Source organism: Oncorhynchus mykiss, chromosome 15, assembly GCF_057628025.1.
Source record: "Oncorhynchus mykiss isolate SJ-2025 chromosome 15, ASM5762802v1, whole genome shotgun sequence".
Lineage (NCBI taxonomy): Eukaryota > Metazoa > Chordata > Actinopteri > Salmoniformes > Salmonidae > Oncorhynchus > Oncorhynchus mykiss.
Genome location: NC_143036.1, coordinates 4,690,001 through 4,711,894, shown reverse-complemented (window position 1 = coordinate 4,711,894; position 21,894 = coordinate 4,690,001). Strand labels below are relative to the sequence as shown.

At 43.1% G+C, this 21,894-nt stretch overlaps 1 protein-coding gene across 1 annotated transcript in view; it reads right to left on the bottom strand.

The window, feature by feature from the left end:
• Positions 1 to 21,894, bottom strand: part of LOC110489526 (junctophilin-1) — a 100,189-nt gene that overhangs the window by 23,040 nt on the left and 55,255 nt on the right. Inside the window, exon 4 of the mRNA XM_036945667.2 lies at positions 9,015 to 9,133. Within this exon, the coding sequence (XP_036801562.2) occupies positions 9,015 to 9,133 (119 nt within the window). The remainder of the gene's footprint in view (positions 1 to 9,014; positions 9,134 to 21,894) is intronic.

Sequence of the window (21,894 nt, the reverse complement as noted above, 5' to 3'; positions counted from 1 at the left end):
ACTGCTGCCCTCATCCTCTACATACAACACCTGTTCACTCCCCCCTATCTGAGATACCTACTGCAGCCCTCATCCTCCACATACAACACCTGTTCACTCCCCCCTATCTGAGATACCTACTGCAGCCCTCATCCTCCACATACAACACCTGTTCACTCCCCCCTATCTGAGATACCTACTGCAGCCCTCATCCTCTACATACAACACCTGTTCACTCCCCCCTATCTGAGATACCTACTGCAGCCCTCATCCTCCACATACAACACCTGTTCACTCCCCCCTATCTGAGATACCTACTGCAGCCCTCATCCTCTACATACAACACCTGTTCACTCCCCCCTATCTGAGATACCTACTGCAGCCCTCATCCTCCACATACAACACCTGTTCACTCCCCCCTATCTGAGATACCTACTGCAGCCCTCATCCTCCACATACAACACCTGTTCACTCCCCCCTATCTGAGATACCTACTGCAGCCCTCATCCTCCACATACAACATCTGTTCACTCCCCCCTATCTGAGATACCTACTGCAGCCCTCATCCTCCACATACAACACCTGTTCACTCCCCCCTATCTGAGATACCTACTGCAGCCCTCATCCTCTACATACAACACCTGTTCACTCCCCCCTATCTGAGATATCTACTGCTGCCCTCATCTTCCACATACAACACCTGTTCACTCCCCCCTATCTGAGATACCTACTGCAGCCATCATCCTCCACATACAACATCTGTTCACTCCCCCCTATCTGAGATACCTACTGCAGCCCTCATCCTCCACATACAACACCTGTTCACTCCCCCCTATCTGAGATACCTACTGCAGCCCTCATCCTCTACATACAACACCTGTTCACTCCCCCCTATCTGAGATACCTACTGCAGCCCTCATCCTCCACATACAACACCCGTTCTGCCAGTCACATTCTGTTAAAGATCCCCAAAGCACACACATCCCTGGGTCGCTCCTCTTTTCAGTTCGCTGCAGCTAGCGACTGGAACGAGCTGCAACAAACACTCAAACTGGACAGTTTTATCTCCATCTCTTAATTCAAAGATCATCAATCATGGACACTCTTACTGACAGTTGTGACTGCTTTGCCTGATGTATTGTTGTCTCTACCTCTTGCTCTTTGTCCTGTTATCTTTGTCCAATAATGTTCATACCATGTTTTGTGTTGCTACCATGTTGTTGTTGTCATGTGTTGCTGCCATGCTATGTTGTTGCCTTAGGTCTCTGTGTGTTTTGACGTCCCAAGGATCCCAGATAGCAAGGACCATACATAAAATGGGCCGCCGTCTTTATGAATCTTCACTATTATCCAATAGGGTAAAGCGTTAAGGTATTAGAGGAAAACGTTAGAATCATAACGGGTAGGTTTGGCCCTCTGTACACCTCCCTCTCCTTCCCCTTCACCCTCCAGGAGGTCTGTCTGAGAGAAGGGACAGGTGGTGTGTGTCAGGCCCAGGCAGGGGAGAGAGAAAAGGGGGCAGAGAGCTGAGCTAACCCCCCCCCCCCTCTCCCCCCACCCCCCACAGCGCTGCCTTAGATTCCAGCTATGTCTCCATTAGTTCCCGGGTAGCACACATCGCCTCCAAATATAGACCAATTAACGTCACTCCATAAAACACACCCACCATACACACGGGATCTCTCACACATGCACGCACGCACGCGGTCACGAGGACACGCGGTCGAGCACGCACGCACGCGACAGCACACACAACACACACAGTGTTTAGGATGTGCTGTTAGGTGTGAACCAATCGTAAAAGGTCACAGTCCTCTTCCCAGTGACCCTCATCTGAACCACACACGCACACACAGACAAGAGAGAAACTGGGTGATAATCTGTTATGTGTTTGAAATGTCAATTACAAACGATCAGAGCTTTGAAAAGGACCTTTTCGTTACCGTTTGTAACATAGATGGGACAAATATATATATATATTTTCGAACATTTCGGCTACACATACAGTGGGGCAAAAAAGTATTTAGTCAGCCAACAACTGTGCAAGTTCTCCCACTTAAAAATATGAGAGAGGCCTGTAATTTTCATCATAGGTACACTTCAACTATGACAGACAAAATGAGAAAAAAAATCCAGAAAATCACATTGTAGGATTTTTTATGAATTTATTTGCAAATTATGGTGGAAAATAAGTATTGGCAGTAGGTTTGGGAGTTGAGTTTCAGTCCATCATCAACTTCCTCTACCTTGCTGGCGCCTGACTCAAAGTGGTGCCCATGTGTCCATTACTGGTCCAGCCACGGGCCCATCCGTCTGGTCCAGCCACGGGCCCATCCGTCTGGTCCAGCCACGGGCCCATCCGTCTGGTCCAGCCACGGGCCCATCCGTCTGGTCCAGCCACGGGCCCATCCGTCTGATCCAGCCACGGGCCCATCCGTCTGGTCCAACAAGAATCACTCATTCATGTTTATATGGTTTGGAGTTGGAAAATCAGCATAGACGTAATGAATCGATCAGAATACTCACTTGGCTAATAATTGTCCACGTATTGTATATTAGAACCGGAACAACTATGGGGCAACTTTTTACAGGGTACCAATGGTACCTATGGAACCCAGTAAAAAGTTGGTACCTATTCCATACACAGGGATCTGATCAGAAGCAATGCACTATATAGGGAATAGAGTGCCATTTGGGAAGCAGATTGGATACTTTTACAGTATTGACATCAGCACCACTAGTGAACTAAATAGACGGTTGAAGTCCCGTCAGAATCTCCAGTGGGATTTTATATGTGTTTCTGTAAAAATAGATCAGTGTGAAGTCCTTTTGGAGAAGCCAGCACCCTCTCTATTTTCAAATACGTCTTTACCCAGATGAACACCCCATTCCATAGAAGCTTTTATACTACATGACTTCTCCAGTTCAGCTTGACTCTTCTCTAGTTCAGCTGTCTGTCTGACTCTTCTCTAGTTCAGCTGTCTGTCTGAGTCTTCTCTAGTTCAGCTGTCTGTCTGACACTTCTCTAGTTCAGCTGTCTGTCTGACTCTTCTCTAGTTCAGCTGTCTGTCTGAGTCTTCTCTAGTTCAGCTGTCTGTCTGACTCTTCTTCAGTTCAACTGTCTGTCTGACTCTTCTCCAATTCAGCTTTCTGTCTGACTGTTCTCCAGTTCAACTGTCTGTCTGACCGTTTTTAAGTTCAACTTTCGTTTTTTCATCCATCAGAAGAGAAGAAATGGGTCAAAAATAGTGTAAAAATAGGGCCCTGGATTACAGACAACATGAGCTGACTGGCAAACACACAGCAGATGACAAAACAACACAAACATAACTGGGATAGACAACACACCTAGAATTACCTACCTGGGCTAGACAACACACCTACCTGGGCTAGACAAACACACCTACCTGGGCTAGACAACACACCTAACTGGGCTAGACAAACACACCTACCTGGGCTAGACAACACACCTAGAATTACCTACCTGGGCTAGACAACACACCTAGAATTACCTACCTGGGCTAGACAACACACCTACCTGGGATAGACAACACACCTACCTGGGCTAGACAACACACCTACCTGGGATAGACAACACACCTACCTGGGATAGACAAACACACCTACCTGGGCTAGACAACACACCTAGAATTACCTACCTGGGCTAGACAACACACCTAGAATTACCTACCTGGGCTAGACAACACACCTACCTGGGATAGACAACACACCTACCTGGGCTAGACAACACACCTAGAATTACCTACCTGGGCTAGACAACACACCTACCTGGGATAGACAACACACCTACCTGGGCTAGACAACACACCTAACTGGGCTAGACAAACACACCTACCTGGGCTAGACAACACACCTAGAATTACCTACCTGGGCTAGACAACACACCTAGAATTACCTACCTGGGCTAGACAACACACCTACCTGGGATAGACAAACACACCTACCTGGGCTAGACAACACACCTAGAATTACCTACCTGGGCTAGACAACACACCTAGAATTACCTACCTGGGCTAGACAACACACCTACCTGGGATAGACAACACACCTACCTGGGCTAGACAACACACCTAGAATTACCTACCTGGGCTAGACAACACACCTACCTGGGATAGACAACACACCTACCTGGGCTAGACAACACACCTAACTGGGCTAGACAAACACACCTACCTGGGCTAGACAACACACCTAGAATTACCTACCTGGGCTAGACAACACACCTAGAATTACCTACCTGGGCTAGACAACACACCTACCTGGGATAGACAACACACCTACCTGGGCTAGACAACACACCTACCTGGGATAGACAACACACCTAGAATTACCTACCTGGGCTAGACAACACACCTAACTGGGCTAGACAAACACACCTACCTGGGCTAGACAACACACCTAGAATTACCTACCTGGGCTAGACAACACACCTACCTGGGCTAGACAACACACCTACCTGGGCTAGACAACACACCTACCAAGGCTAGACAACACACCTAGAATTACCTACCTGACATAGATCTCATCTAACAGAGCTGTTGGTCAGCTGAATGAAACCATGTCTAACCTCATGTCTAAACCCTACATCTCATCTAACAGAGCTGTTGGTCAGCTGAGGTAATAATAATAGTAATAATAATAATAATAATAATGTTTTATCGTCACATACACTGGTTAGGTACTGTGAAATGCGTTGTTTTACAAGGTCAGTCATAAACCACATTTAACCTCATGTCTTAAACTCCACTGATCTGATGTTCTTCCTATCAGCATCAGGACAACATGGCCATCGGCCTTCTCATTCATGATCTGAATGAGGCAAGGACATTCTAGAACTCTCTCTGGAACACTATAGAACACCATAGAAATCTAGAACACTATAGAACTCTTCGACACTCAAGAACACTAAAACTCTAGAACACTATAGAACTCAAGAACACTCTAGAACTCTAGAACAGTATAGAACTCTTGGACAGTAGAACACTAGAACTCTAGGATACTCGAACTCTGGAACACTCTAGAACTCTAAGACATTCTAGAACACCCGGCTGAGGCTCACCGGGTGGACAGGGATGACCAGTGTTTTCCACAACACCAATAACCAACAACCAGCAGACCTTGTCCTGTCCCCAGCCAGCCAGTATGTCAGTAGATATGGTACCTCCGAAATCTCACCCTATTGTCCCTATATAGTGCACACATTTTAGTGTACCGTTTGGGAGGCAGCCAGTGTGACTCTGAGGCTGCATAAAGGGACACGTCCACATGCCTCTCATTGTTGATCTCCTACTCATACACTATATTACAGCCAGCGAGTGTTGGGCAGGGAGCCACATCAGTGCTACCAGACTAGGTCACAGGACTAAATATACCTGGGGCTGCTGAGGGAGGGAAGGAGGTGGGAAGTAGCTACCGAGACAGGCTGTCCTTACACTTTTAGATAAAAAGGTCCTATCTAGAACAAAAAAGGGTTCTTAAGCCGTTCCAATAGGGTAACCCTTTGAAGAACTCCTTTTGGGTTCCATGTAGAACCCTTTTGGGGTTCCTAGTAGAACCCGTTTACACAGAGGGTTCTACATGGAAACCACAATAGCTCTACCTGGAACGAAAAAGGCTTCAACCTGGAACCAAAAAAGGGTTCTCCTATGGGGACAGCTGCAGAACCCTTTTGGAGTGTAGGGACTGGGGTGGTATGAAGAAGTTATTGCATTATTATGGGTAGAGTTCTGGACCATTACTAAAGGATGTATCTGTTATGTTCTGAGGCCTGCTAGGGCCCTGAAGCTTTCCTGACTAAGTTACCAACCCGTGAAACGCGCCGGGCCGGTTGAAGCTGTCCAGCGTAGGAGCTAAAAAAACGCACTGATTTGGCAATGTACTGTTCCTCCTGTGTCGGGTGCCTAAAACATTTTATCATCGGAATTTACTGACTGGCTCTAACCTCAAACCTGACCTCTTGACCCCATCAGGGCCCTAACCATGACGATTTATGTAGCATCGGGTAGCAGGCATTTCCTTGTAAAACTCCTCTTGCCCTGTAAAGATGTGTCGAGTAAATGGACACCATTACTGGTATTTAGTGACCTCACAGAGAATAACTCAAACAGGAGCTACTGGCTGTTTCATCCAACAACACTTACAGTACAGTGTGCATATATTATCCTATGGAGGGTCCCCAGTAGGAATCGAACCCACAACCCTGGCATTGCAAGCACCGTGGTCTACCAACTGAGCAACACAGGACCAGACTGCGATACCAGTAAAAATAAATAAAACACAAACAAAAATCAGTAAAATATTTTTTTACGTTTCATACTTTTATGACAGAAGAGATCTAGATCTAAATATTTTACTGATTTAGCCTGTTTTTGTTTGTGTTTTATTTCTTTTTACTGATTTAGCCTGTACCCCAGACTCTCGTCAATGTCCCCATTCTATCCAGAACATTCTCCCAAGCCCAAACAGGCTCTGTTTTTGTCAGGGCCGAAACACAGTGGCTCATTGTGGAACCTTGTTCTCTGGTTTAATATTACAGCCCCTTTAGAACGACCGACATCTGCGTCCTCAATGACCCCCTATCCCCTATATAGTGCACTACTTTAGACCAGAGCCCTATTCCCTATATAGTGCACTACTTTAGACCAGAGCCCTATGGCACCCTATTCCCTATATAGTGCACTACTTTAGGCCAGAGCCCTATTCCCTATATAGTGCACTACTTTAGACCAGAGCCCTATCCCCTATATAGTGCACTACTATAGACCAGAGCCCTATGGCTCCCTATTCCCTATGTAGTGCACTACTTTAGACCAGAGCCCTATGGCTCCCTATTCCCTATATATAGTGCACTACTTTAGATCAGAGCCATATGGGGCCCTATTCCCTATATAGTGCACTACTTTAGACCAGAGCCCTATGGCACCCTATTCCCTATATAGTGCACTACTTTAGATCAGAGCCCTATGGCACCCTATTCCCTATATAGTACACTACTTTAGATCAGAGCCCTATGGCACCCTATTCCCTATATAGTGCACAGGGCCCACAAGGCTAGGTCAAAAGTAGTGTACTATATAGGTAAAAGGGAATGGAGTAGGGTGGCATTTGAAATGCAGTACCTTTCATTACAGAGTATTCTTAGATACTGGTCAGGAACTGGTACTCAGGTCAAAACAGACTCAGGGCTTTTCAGTACAGAGTATTCTTAGATACTGGTCAGGAACTGGTACTCAGGTCAAAACAGACTCAGGGCTTTTCAGTACAGAGTATTCTTAGATACTGGTCAGGAACTGGTACTCAGGTCAAAACAGACGCAGGGCTTTTCAGTACAGAGTATTCTTAGATACTGGTCAGGAACTGGTACTCAGTTCAAAACAGACTCAGGGCTTTTCAGTACAGAGTATTCTTAGATACTGGTCAGGAACTGGTACTCAGGTCAAAACCGACTCAGGGCTTTTCAGTACAGAGTATTCTTAGATACTGGTCAGGAACTGGTACTCAGGTCAAAACAGACTCAGGGCTTTTCAGTACAGAGTATTCTTAGATACTGGTCAGGAACTGGTACTCAGGTCAAAACAGACTCAGGGCTTTTCAGTACAGAGTATTCTTAGATACTGGTCAGGAACTGGTACTCAGGTCAAAACAGACTCAGGGCTTTTCAGTACAGAGTATTCTTAGATACTGGTCAGGAACTGGTACTCAGGTCAAAACAGACTCAGGGCTTTTCAGTACAGAGTATTCTTAGATACTGGTCAGGAACTGGTACTCAGGTCAAAACAGACTCAGGGCTTTTCAGTACAGAGTATTCTTAGATACTGGTCAGGAACTGGTACTCAGGTCAAAACAGACTCAGGGCTTTTCAGTACAGAGTATTCTTAGATACTGGTCAGGAACTGGTACTCAGGTCAAAACAGACTCAGGGCTTTTCAGTACAGAGTATTCTTAGATACTGGTCAGGAACTGGTACTCAGGTCAAAACAGACTCAGGGCTTTTCAGTACAGAGTATTCTTAGATACTGGTCAGGAACTGGTACTCAGGTCAAAACAGACTCAGGGCTTTTCAGTACAGAGTATTCTTAGATACTGGTCAGGAACTGGTACTCAGGTCAAAACAGACTCAGGGCTTTTCAGTACAGAGTATTCTTAGATACTGGTCACGAACTGGTACTCAGGTCAAAACAGACTCAGGGCTTTTCAGTACAGAGTATTCTTAGATACTGGTCAGGAACTGGTACTCAGGTCAAAACAGACTAAGGGCTTTTCAGTACAGAGTATTCTTAGATACTGGTCAGGAACTGGTACTCAGGTCAAAACAGACTCAGGGCTTTTCAGTACAGAGTATTCTTAGATACTGGTCAGGAACTGGTACTCAGGTCAAAACAGACTCAGGGCTTTTCAGTACAGAGTATTCTTAGATACTGGTCAGGAACTGGTACTCGGGTCAAAACAGACTCAGGGCTTTTCAGTACAGAGTATTCTTAGATACTGGCCAGGAACTGGTACTCAGGTCAAAACAGACTCAGGGCTTTTCAGTACAGAGTGTTCTTAGATACTGGTCAGGAACTGGTACTCAGGTCAAAACAGACTCAGGGCTTTTCAGTACAGAGTATTCTTAGATACTGGTCAGGAACTGGTACTCAGGTCAAAACATACTCAGGGCTTTTCAGTACAGAGTATTCTTAGATACTGGTCAGGAACTGGTACTCAGGTCAAAACAGACTCAGGGCTTTTCAGTACAGATTATTCTTAGATACTGGTCAGGAACTGGTACTCAGGTCAAAACAGACTCAGGGCTTTTCAGTACAGAGTATTCTTAGATACTGGTCAGGAACTGGTACTCAGGTCAAAACAGACTCAGGGCTTTTCAGTACAGAGTATTCTTAGATACTGGTCAGGAACTGGTACTCAGGTTGGTTGGTGGAAGTTAGGTGTTCTAGAATGTTACCTGGTTGGTGGAAGTTAGGTGTTCTAGAATGTTACCTGGTTGGTGGAAGTTAGGTGTTCTAGAATGTTACCTGGTTGGTGGAAGTTTGGGGACAGCTCCCTAGCGACAGCCCTAGCGATGTCACAATCCTGTCCGGCAGAGAGAGCTGCCTGGTCTGCTGCCTCTCCCTTCGTTCTGGCATGAGCCGTCCTGGAGAAAAACACACACGCTGTTCCAGTTACCTGTAAACTACAACAAAATATATACAAATCCATAGAAACGTTGTTTTAATTGTACCTTTCTGCAAAGTTTACAGCTAATTCTGAACTAATCTCTCTCGCTCTCTCTCTCTCTCAGACACACACACACACACACACACACACACACACACACACACACACACACACACACACACCTACACACACACACACACACACACACACACACACACACACACACACACACACACACACACACACACACACACACACATATACACACACACACACACACACACACACACACACACACACACACACACACACACACACACACACACACCTACACACACACCTACACACACACACACACACACACACACACACACACACACACACACACACACACACACACACACACACCAAACGAACCATGCATGCACTGCCCCACACGCGCAAGTGGGTGCACACACACACACACACACACACACACACACACACACACGTAAATAGTTTTCAAACACACCTGTGCACACATATACACACACAAAGCTTTTGGTATACGTCAGATAGAATCTAGAACACTTCTCCAGTCTGGTTTCCTCTATATGAGAGAACAGCATGGCTGACTAGAATCTAGAACACTTCTCCAGTCTGGTTTCCTCTATATGAGAGAGCAGCATGGTTGACTAGAATCTAGAACACTTCTCCAGTCTGGTTTCCTCTATATGAGAGAGCAGCATGGTTGACTAGAATCTAGAACACTTCTTCAGTCTGGTTTCCTCTATATGAGAGAGCAGCATAGTTGACTAGAATCTAGAACACTTCTTCAGTCTGGTTTCCTCTATATGAGAGAGCAGCATGGCTGACTAGAATCTAGAACACTTCTCCTCTATCTTTATGTCCCAAATTGAACCCTATTCCCTACATAGTGCACTACTTTAGATCAGAACCCTATGGCACCCTAATCCCTACATAGTGCACTACATTTGAGCGTAATCAAAAGGGAATAGAGAATAGGGTTACGTTCAGAACAAGAACAACAGTTGGAGAGGGAGGAGACACAGGCAACATCCAACAGAATGTACCCGAAAGCCAAAATGCCCTAATGAGTTTAGGGATCATGATTAGTATTACCACATAGCTGCATAATACTGTGGTGAGATGGTAGCTTACACACACACACACACACACACACACACACACACACACACACACACACACACACACACACACACACACACACACACACACACACACACACACACACACACACAAACACACACACACACACGCCCTGAGAGCCGTGGCAGGGTACTAGATGAGGACAGGCTGTGAGCAGTTGTAGTGTGCATTAGGGTTAGACACACACACACACGCACGCACGCACGCACGCACATTTTTTTAAAATGGGATCCTATTCCTAAAAAATAGTGCATTCGGAAAGCCCCTTGACGTTTTCAACATTTTGTTAGGTTACAGCCTCATTCTAAAATTGATTAAATTGCTTTTTTTCCATCATCAATCTACACAAAATACCCCATAATGACAAAGGAAAAAAATGTTTTTTTAGACACTTGTGTCTATTTATTAAATATCAAAAACTCAAATATGACATTTAAATAAGCATTCAGATCCTTCACTAAGTTATTTGTTGAAGCAAGCACCGTTGGCAGCAATTACAGCCTTGAGTCTTCTTGTTTATGATTCTACAAGCTTGGCAACACCTGTTTTTGGGGAGTTTCTCCATTCTTCTCTGCAGATCTTCTCAAGATCTGTCAGGTTGGATGGGGAGCGTCGCTGCACAGCTATTTTCAGGTCTCTCCAGATGTAACATCGGGTTCATGTCCGGGCTCTGGCTGGGCCATTCAAGGACATTAAGAAACTTGTCCCTAAGCAACTCCTGTGTTGTCTTGGCTGTGTGCTTAGGGTAATTGTCCTGTTGGAAGGTGAACCTTCGCCCAAGTCTGAGGTCCTGAGCGCTCTGGAGCAGATTTTCATCAAGGATCTCTCTGTACTTGGCTCCGTTCATCTTTCTCTCCATCCTGACTAGTCTCCCAGTCCCCACCGCTGAAAAACATCCCCACATCATAATTGTACCACCACTAATGGTGGTAGATTTACATGGGATGGTGCCAGGTTTCCTCCAGATGTGATGCTTGGCATTCAGGCCAAAGAGTTCAATCTTGGTTTCATCAGACCATCTTGTTTCTCATAGTCTGAGAGTCTTTTCCAAGCGAGCTGTCATGTGCCTTTTACTGAGGAAAGGCTTCCGTCTGGCCACTCGACCATAAAGGCCTGATTGGTGGAGTGCTGCAGAGATGGTTGTCCTTCTGGAAGGTTCTCTAATCTCCACAGAAGAACTCTGGAGCTCTGTCAGAGTCACCTCCCTGACCAAGGCCCTTCTCCCCCGATTGCTCAGTTTGGCCAGGCGGCCACCTCTAGGAAGAGTCTTGGTGGTTCCAAACTTGTTCCATTTAAGAATGATGGAGGCCAGTGTGTTCTTGGGCACCTTCAATGGTGAAGAAATGTTTTGGTACCCTTCCACAGATCTGTGCCTCAACAAAATCCTGTCTCAGAACTATGGTCATTACCTTCGACCACATGGCTTGGTTTTTTGCTCTGACATGCACTGTCAACTGTGGGACCTTATATAGACTGGTGTGTGCCTTTCCAAATAATGTCCAATCAATTAAATTTACCACGGGTGGACTCCAATCAAGTTGTAGAAACATCTCAAGGACGATCAATGGAAACAGGTTGCACCTGAGCTCAATTTTGAGGCTCATAGGTTCCTCCTTCAAAAGTTGCGTCGTTCTGTGGCACTTGCATGCTGCTGCAGCATTCTGTGGCACGTCCTTTAATTTTCAGCCATTTTGTTCTGTTACTGAAAGTTATTGTTAATTTGACCACCAGCGGGGATCTTTGAGAAGCATTTGATAGTATTCTGTATTGACAAGAGAGAGAATTTAAAACCTTTTTGTTGTAATAACATAGTATATGGGATTGATTTTTAATAAAGTTGGCCTAATTCATTTGATTAATATTATGGTGTTTCTATTTAAAAACAAAACCTTCAGGGTTTACGCTGTACAACGTGACGGTCGGAAGTAGGTTACAGGATTGGAGGATTCTAAATGGTTTGCCATCATACGACAACTTTGTTCCAATATTTCTGTAAATCAGTGATATTTTTTCCCATAGTAATTCGCTATGGATCCATAATTAAATCAACATCTGCATTTTGAAAGAGTATTTATTTTATCATTATTTTATTAACAAAATATGTTTATTTGTTTATTAGGCTACTGTGAAGTCTAGAATACAGTACATACTGTAGTAAACATGGGAAAGTGCCTAATTCCTTACATAAGGGAGAGCAGGCGCCATGTCTGTACTACAGAATGCAGGGCATGCAGGAGTGTTATTTCATAGTTGTGATGTCTTCATTATTATTCTATAATGTTGAAAATAGTAAAAATAAAGAAAAATCCTGGAATGAGTCGGTGTGTCCAAACTTTTAACTGGTACTTGATTAGTTAATTAGATTAATATTATGGTGTTTCTATTCCATGAAAAATGAAAAACCCTTTCCGTTAAGATGGAACAGAAAATATGGCGCTGTACAACGTGACGCTCAAAAATTCAGTGTTGCCAGATTGTAAATTCAGTCCGTTTCGCTCTCGAAGCGCACACTGGACATTCGAGGAGCCGAGGAGTAGGGTTGATTTGAGCGTTCTGGCCTTACAATGGCAGTCAAGCACCCAAGCTAATGGTGGCTAGCTTGTTAGCTACTTCCAGACTCAAATGAGAACACTCTGACCATTTTACTCACCCTAGCTGAGCTGGTTAGGCAGTTTTCGTATTAACCTGAGCATTGGTGACTGTACGCCCACAATGCTGCTGGAAACAATTTAATTACATTTTTTTTGCCAACGTTATCTGACACCGGCCATATTCAACCGGTGTTGTTTGCTCGTAAATCAATTATTCTGCGCTCTGGTACACTCAGAAGAAAGTGCTCTGAAATCGGAGTAGAGAGCCAGAGCGAATTTACAAAAGCACTGGAATTGAGAACGCACAACGACTATACCATTTAGCTAAGCTAAGAATGACGGGAATAATCAAGTCAATAAACGTTGGGTAGTTAGATAGCCTATAGTTAATAAAAGTTGTGTTGTTAGATAGCCTATAGTTAATATACTGGCAAGTTTGATGTATAACTACTAAGGGTTAGGTAGCTAGCTAACATACCGGTACATACTGCTGTAATGCTATGTGGTTCATAAGGACAGCGTAGCTAGCAAATTGTCAGCCAACATAACATGTCAGGTAAATTATTTGAAAGTCATTACTTTATTACATTGAGTAGCAAGCTACCCTTTGGTCGTTAGGGGAAATCTGGTCTGTGATAGGAGGGGGGGTTCACACCTAGCTTGGCTATTAGACCTCTTTAGTAAAGGTTGAAAAGTGTATTGTTCAGCTATTAGCCCCCCTCCCCAACTTGCAACACGTTGTTGTTCCCATCTCTTTCCTTTCCCTCTTCCTTGCGTCATCATTCTGATCCTGAGTGTCTCGCTTGTGGGCGTGCTGGCATGATATGGCAGCATTTTCGGTTGTGCGTCAAGAATTCTACATACAGTGGCACGTTTGTGTGAAGGTGTGGTTATTCACAGGCAAATTGTTATATGCTATGTAGGTAAATTTGTGTCTTTTTGTCGAGAGCAAACTTATTATTTTTTTTCAATCAAAAAAAATTGTTATGAAAGCAACTTTTTTCCGACACAAAGGAAGTCATTAGCGGACACCTACGAAGAAGGACTGTGTGATGATGACATCTAAGGTAAGCAGCACTGGGCGTTCTTCCATCCAACTTTTACATAGCTAGTAGTTAGCTCCTACGATTCTTTGTCAGTTCATAACATTCTACTATGTTATATACATACATACATACATACATACATAGCATTTAGCTACGGACGCTTGTTCTCGCCATTTTCAGTTGAATTCATCAAACTTTCTTTCACGGCAACTCATAAGCAGGCCATGTCCTATTTGTTTCATAGACAAAATATAATCATATTTCATGACATCTTTTTATTTGTATTTTTTTACAAAAAAACACAATATGTCACAATATGTCTGTCAGGGAATGCTATTCTGATATTGTGTACAATGTCAACGAGTTAGGGAGGCTTTGCAGTGTGTCGATGGTGCAGGTGTCATCGCATATTTCCCATCACCCATCACAATACCAGTCTGGTGTTCAGCTTTCTGGGCTGTATTGACTTATCCTGATGGCTACGACATCTGCTGCTTTAGATTGAGTTTCAGTTATTGTTTTCATATCTTCAAAATATAAGCTATTTGCTTTACTTTCAGAGAGCGAGCTTATCAAGGGATCGAACATGTAGATATTGCCAGACATTCACTGTCCGATGAACGGGCCGTGGAAACTTTATTGCTGGCAAAAGTGTCCATAACCAGAGGTAATTAAACTGTTCTGTGTTATTTCTCTCTTCCTCTCTGCCTGTCTTGTTGTACATGGAACCTGGCTCACATGCATTCATTAAAAAACCCTTAAGATGTCAGCTGCTAATTTTCAGATTTACACCACATTAACACAGTCATTTTCACTGGACTATCTGTTGCTATATGTTTGCTGCCAAGTCTTGATTTCCCTGGGGGTTAGCCTGGCAATAACCAAGTGGTGAGACACATAGCCCTCTATATTTAAATGTTTCAGGTACACTCCGATAGGTGTCTGCATCACATACAGTATCTCCTATTGACATTATCTTCTATTGTTTGTCCTCATGTGTCTGTTTTTCAGCATAAAGTACTCTGGAGCCACTTAGTGTGGACACCAGGTGAGACCCCACACACACACAATCGGGGTAAAGAATGACCCAGAGACCCAGAGCACTAGGCAGGACTGGAGGAGATCGGGGAATAGAGTGACCCAGAGCACTAGGCAGGACTGGAGGAGATCGGGGTAAAGAGTGACCCAGAGACCCAGAGCACTAGGCAGGACTGGAGGAGATCGGGGTAAAGAATGACCCAGAGACCCAGAGCACTAGGCAGGACTGGAGGAGATCGGGGGAAAGAATGACCCAGAGACCTAGGCAGGACTGGAGGAGATCGGGGTAAAGAATGACCCAGAGACCCAGAGCACTAGGCAGGACTGGAGGAGATCGGGGTAAATGGTGGAGGGTTATGGTAGGAATAATGGTGAGGGTTTAAACACTCTCAGGGAGATATAATGTTCTATATAATAGTGACGAGAGAAGTAGAGAGACTACAGTGTTACAGTACAAGACAGTAACCACCAGTAACAGTAACCTACAGTATTAGTAACCTACAGTAACAGTAACCTACAGTATTAGTAACCTACAGTAGCAGTAGCCACCAGTAACAGTAACCTACAATATTAGTAACCTACAGTAACCACCAGTAACAGTAACTTACAGTAACAGTAACCACCAGTAACAGTAACCTACAGTAACAGTAGCCTACAGTATTAGTAACATACAGTAACAGTAACCTACAGTAACAGTAACCTACAGTAACAGTAACCTACAGTAACAGTAACCTACAGTAACAGTAACCTACAGTAACAGTAACCTCCTACAGCATTAGTAACCTACAGTATTAGTAACCTAGAGTAGCAGTAACCACCAGTAACAGTAACCTACAATATTAGTAACCTACAGTATTAGTAACCTACAGTAACAGTAACCTACAGTAACAGTAACCTACAGTAACAGTAACCTACAGTATTTGTAGCCTACAGTAACAGTAACCTACAATATTAGTAACCTACAGTAACAGTAACCTACAGTAACAGTAACCTACAGTAACAGTAACCTACAGTATTAGTAACCTACAGTAACAGTAACCTCCTACAGCATTAGTAACCTACAGTAGCAGTAACCACCAGTAACAGTAACCTACAGTAGCAGTAACCACCAGTAACAGTAAGCACCAGTAACAGTAACCTACAGTATTAGTAACCTACAGTAGCAGTAACCACCAGTAGCAGTAACCACCAGTAGCAGTAACAGTAACCTACAGTAGCAGTAACCACCAGTAACAGTAACCTACATGTAACGGTTTTCTTCATCTGAAGGAGAGGCGGACCAAAATGCAGCGTGGTTGTTATTCATGTTTTTTAATGAAGAAAAACTATACATGAATAAACTAACAAAACAATAAACGTGTGAAAACCTAAACAGCCTCTCTGGTGACAACAAACACAGAGACAGGAACAATCACCCACGAAACACTCAAAGAATATGGCTGCCTAAATATGGTTCCCAAATCAGAGACAACGATAAACACCTGCCTCTGATTGAGAACCACTCCAGACAGCCATAGACTTACCTAGATAACCCCACTAAGCCACAAACCCAATACCTAACAAAAACCCCAAGACAAAACACCCCACATAAATAAACCCATGTCACACCCTGGCCTGACCAAAATAATAAAGAAAACACAAAATACTAAGACCAGGGCGTGACAATAACAGTCTCTCTTCTTCACTTCATCCCTCTCCCCCTTCTCCCTAAATCCTCTAGGTTATATCAGCTGTGTTGATTAACCCCTCCCACATCTGAACTGGCTGACACAGAGGTCACAGCATGATTATAGGTGGTCGGGTCAACAGGAACTATTATTAAAGAGATGCTTTACATTGAGATAGAGATGTAGTAGTCCCAGAGTTACTGATCCAAGGTCAATTTTGCATTTTAACTCCTGATGATTATGATGACTGACCGTGTTAGAATTTAAAAAACCAAGGCTTAATCATGCTCTCTCTCTAACCCTCTGTCTCTCGTCTGCAGGTATGTTTAGATGTGAGAGAGGAAGCCAGTCCCGTCATCGCCACCTCACCCGCTCTTAAGATAACCTTCGGGCCCACGGCTGGTTAGGAGACACCGCTAGAGACACTGTAATTGTGATGAACTGAGAGAATATTAGGGTAGCACTGTAATTCATTAATCATATGCTGTCTGCCTCTGTTCTCACCTCTTTCCCTTTCTGTCTTCTTCACCTCTCTCCCCACCTCGTCTTTCTTCCTCGTTTTATAATGCACACCATATGTGCATTGAAGTACAGATTGAACTTGTATTTATAATATAATATTATAATTATCATAATTATAATGCATTATGTATTTGTAACACCTGGATAATGAACTTCTTTCAATAAAGTGTTTCACATTCTCCACTGGTTGAAATTAAGTAGCTCATTGAAATACTATCCTGTGTCCTCAGATTAATGCAGATGGAGGGTGTTAGATATGCATAGTTGTTCTTCTGTATATATGAATTACAAATCAGCCTTTACTTCAATCATCAAATCAAATCAAATCAAATCAAATGTCATGTTTCTGTACCTATGCAATAGACTGATGTGTAATCATTGATGTCCCAGGAACAGGAGTGATAAACATATACAAAATGAAAAACAGTGGGCCCAAAATAGAACCTTGCGGGACACCTGAGCACACCTCTATGGACACAGATTTACAACCATCCGCCATTACATGTTGACTTAATATGACAAAAAAAAAAATTATGTCTCAGATATTCATACCTAAACCGCACCTTTATTTGCCAAGGAAGATGATCAGTGAATATATTCAATGTACAGGCTACAATGTGGGAATCTCATGTGTGGTAATAACTACACTACATAGGACTACGTAGGACTTACATCCTTGGCACAATAAAGTTATTATATTCTATAGGCTTCATTAATGTCATTCAGACTTGAAGTTGATACAACAACAACGATTGGTGAGGTTCAATTTTGTAATTATTTTACCTTTATTTAAGGCAAGTCAGTTAAGAACAAATTCTTATTTTCAATGACGGTCTAGGAACAGTGGGTTAACTGCCTGTTCAGGGGCAGAACGACAGACCTTGTCAGCTCGGGGGTTTGAACTTGCAACCTTCCGGTTACTAGTCCAACACTCTAACCACTAGGCCCCATAGATTGGTATGAATATTAGTTCAGAACCTAACGTTTTAGGGTCCGTACACAGATCGGCTACATACTGTAGCTAGCTACACATCCATAGGCATACAGTTATTTTTTTATCCTCCACTACACAATAAGCAAGTAAAACGTTAGTTAGCTACATCTTTTTTATTACTTCAGCTGCGTTGCAAGGCAAGCTTACACAATTGTACATTTAATTTGCAATAAATGCTTTAGCTAGCTAGATTATTTACATCCAATCTTTCACAAGATGACAGCCTGGTTTGCTGGTTTTCTCAGGAGTCCCTAAAACAGTAAACAACACGAATTACAAATTCATTATCATGTCCATACACTGTCAATCTAGCTGGCTAATGTTAGCGAGACAGACACCTCGCTAAATAGCGAATTTCATGAATTAACTTCATGACAAAAGAATATGCACAAACGTTTGTCTCTACGTTAACTAACATATTCTTCTCCATTGTTCATGTTTTGCATGACTAATTATAACGTTATAACTACTTACATTTGGTTCCACCGTAATGTTATGTCAGCCATCTTCACCCAGGGACGGGCGGCTCGCGTCACAATCGTCATTGGAACCACTCGATATGATTGGTCATATAAAAACCTTGGGACCCAAGCGCGTAATGTGTGCTCTAACTCCCTCTTGTGGTGGTCTGGAGCAATGACGCCGTGACACTGGGTACCTCTAAGTCCCGCGGTGTAAACTTGCAACTTTTAAAGGAAGAACCACCATAGCAAAGGGTCTGAATACTTATGTAAATAAGGTATTTCTGTTTTTTGTTTTTAATACATTTGCAAAAATGTCTAAAAACCTGTTTTCACTTTGTCATTATGGGGTAATGTGTGTAGATTACAGAGCATTTTTATTTATTGAATCTATTTTATAATAAGTATGTAATGTAACAAAATGTGGAAAAAGTCAAGGGGTCCAAAACTTTCTGAAGGCGTAGTGAATTAGGTGCTATTTGGGATGACAACAATACCAACAATAATTCACAATATGCTATAGACTGAGGGGAAGAAGAACAGAGTAGTGACTAACAGGAAGAAGAAGAGAGAGTAGTGACTAACAGGAATAAGAAGAGAGAGTAGTGACTAACAGGAAGAAGAACAGAGTAGAGACTGACAGGAAGATGAACAGAGTAGAGACTGACAGGAAGATGAACAGAGTAGAGACTGACAGGAAGATGAACAGAGTAGAGACTGACAGGAAGATGAACAGAGTAGAGACTGACAGGAAGATGAACAGAGTAGAGACTGACAGGAAGATGAACAGAGTAGAGACTGACAGGAAGATGAACAGAGTAGAGACTGACAGGAAAATAACAGAGTAGAGACTGACAGGAAGATGAACAGAGTAGAGACTGACAGGAAGATGAACAGAGTAGTGACTAACAGGAAGAAGAACAGAGTAGAGACTGACAGGAAGATGAACAGAGTAGAGACTGACAGGAAGATGAACAGAGTAGAGACTGACAGGAAGATGAACAGAGTAGAGACTGACAGGAAGATGAACAGAGTAGAGACTGACAGGAAGATGAACAGAGTAGAGACTGACAGGAAGATGAACAGAGTAGAGACTGACAGGAAAATAACAGAGTAGAGACTGAGGGGAAAAGGAGAGTAGAAACTCACAGGAAACGAACAGAGTAGATCAGTTAAGCCCCAGTCAATCCTAGACATGCCAGGCAAGGCTCCTGTTGAATGATACTGGTATTATGTATTTTATTAGGATCACCATTAGCTGTTGCGAAAGCAGCAGCTACTCTTCCTGGAATCAACACAAAACATGAAACATGACATAATACAGAACGTTAATAGACAAGAACAGCTCAAGGACAGAACTACATCAGCTTAAAGGCACACGTAGCCTACATATCAATACAAACACACAAACTATCTAGGTCAAATAGAGGAGAGGCGTTGTGCTTAATCTGTTTTTTAAACCAGGTTTGATGTTGTCACGTTCTGACCTTAGTTCCTTTGTTATGTCTTTGTTTTAGTTTGGTGAGGGCGTGAGTTGGGGTGGGTAGTCTATGTTCTTTTTTCTATGTTGTGGTTTTGTGTTTGGCCTGGTATGGTTCTCAATCAGAAGCAGGTGTCGTTCGTTGTCTCTGATTGAGAATCATACTTAGGTAGTCTTTTCTCACCTGTGTTTTGTGGGTGATTATTTTCTGTTTTGTGTTTTTCGTCACCTTACAGAACTGTTTCGGGTTTCATTTCATTCTCCTTGTTATTTTGTTTAGTGTTCTGAGTTTATACATATCATCATGAACACATTTCACGCTGACACACGCTGCGCTTTGGTCCTCACTCTGCATCCGGTTTCCCATTGATCATACTTGAGATGTTTCTACAACTTGAGTCCACCTGCAGTGTGGAATTTCACCTAACAGATATGGGAGTTTATCAATGTTTGATTGGTTTTCAAATCCTTTGTGAGTCTGTGTGATCTGTGGGAAATGTGTGTCTCTAATGTGGTTACACATTTGGCTGGAAGTTAGGAAGTTTAGTTTAGTTTCCACCTCATTTTGTGGGCAGTGGGCACATTGCCTGTCATCTTTCGAGAGCCAGGTCTGCCTATGGCATAAATAAATTCAGGAATTCCCCAGGGCAGCTGTCTAGGCCCCATACTTTTTTGATCTTTACTAACGACGTGTCATTGGCCTTGAGTAAAGCCAGTGTGTCTATGTATGTGGATGACTCAACACTATACACGTCAGCTATTACAGTGACTGAAATGACTGCAACACTTAACAAAAAGCCGCAGTTAGTTTCGGAGTGGGTGGCAAGGAATACATTAGTCCTAAATATTTCAAAAACTAAAAGCATTGTATTTGGGGCAAACAATTGTAAACCCTAAATCTCAACTAAATATTGTAATGAATAATGTGGAAATTGAGCAAGTTCAGGAACTGCTTGGAGTAACCTTGGAATGTAAACTGTTATGGTCAAAACATGTTGATACAACAGTAGCTAAAATGGGGAGAAGTCTGTCCATAAGAAAACTGCGCTGTCTTCTTAACAACACTATCAACAAGGCAGGTCCTACAGGCCCTGGTTTTGTCGCACCTGGACTACTGTTCAGTCGTGTGGTCAGGTGCCCACAAAGTGGGGCTCAGAACAGGGCAGCACAGCTGGCCCTTGGATGAACACAGAGAGAAAACATTAATAATATGCATGTCAGTCTCTCCTTTCTCAAAGTGGAGGAGAGATTGATTTTATCACTACTTGTTTTTCTAAGAAGTGTTGACAAGCTGAATGAACCGAGCTGTCTGTGTTTAAACTACTAGCACACAGCTCAGACAGCTGTTCATACCCCACAAGACATGCCACCAGAGGTCTCTTCACAGTCCCCAAGTCCAGAACAGACTATGTGAAATGCACAGTACTACTGTACATAGAACAATGACTACATGGAACTCTATTCCACATCAGGTAACTGATGCAAGAAGTGGAATCAGATTTAAAAAGCAGATAAAAATACACGTTATTGAATGGTGGTTTTATACATTAAGAACTGTAGATATGTAGTGGTGTAGTAATGTTATATGATGTAGTGTTTTATATTTTGATTTACAAGTAATGTAAGTGCCTTAATGTGTTTGGACCCCAGGAAGAGTAGCTGCTGCCTTGGCAGGAACTAATAGGGATCCATAATAAACCCCAGGAGGAGTAGATGCTGCCTTGGCAGGAACTAATATGGATACATAACAAACACCAGGAAGAGTAGCT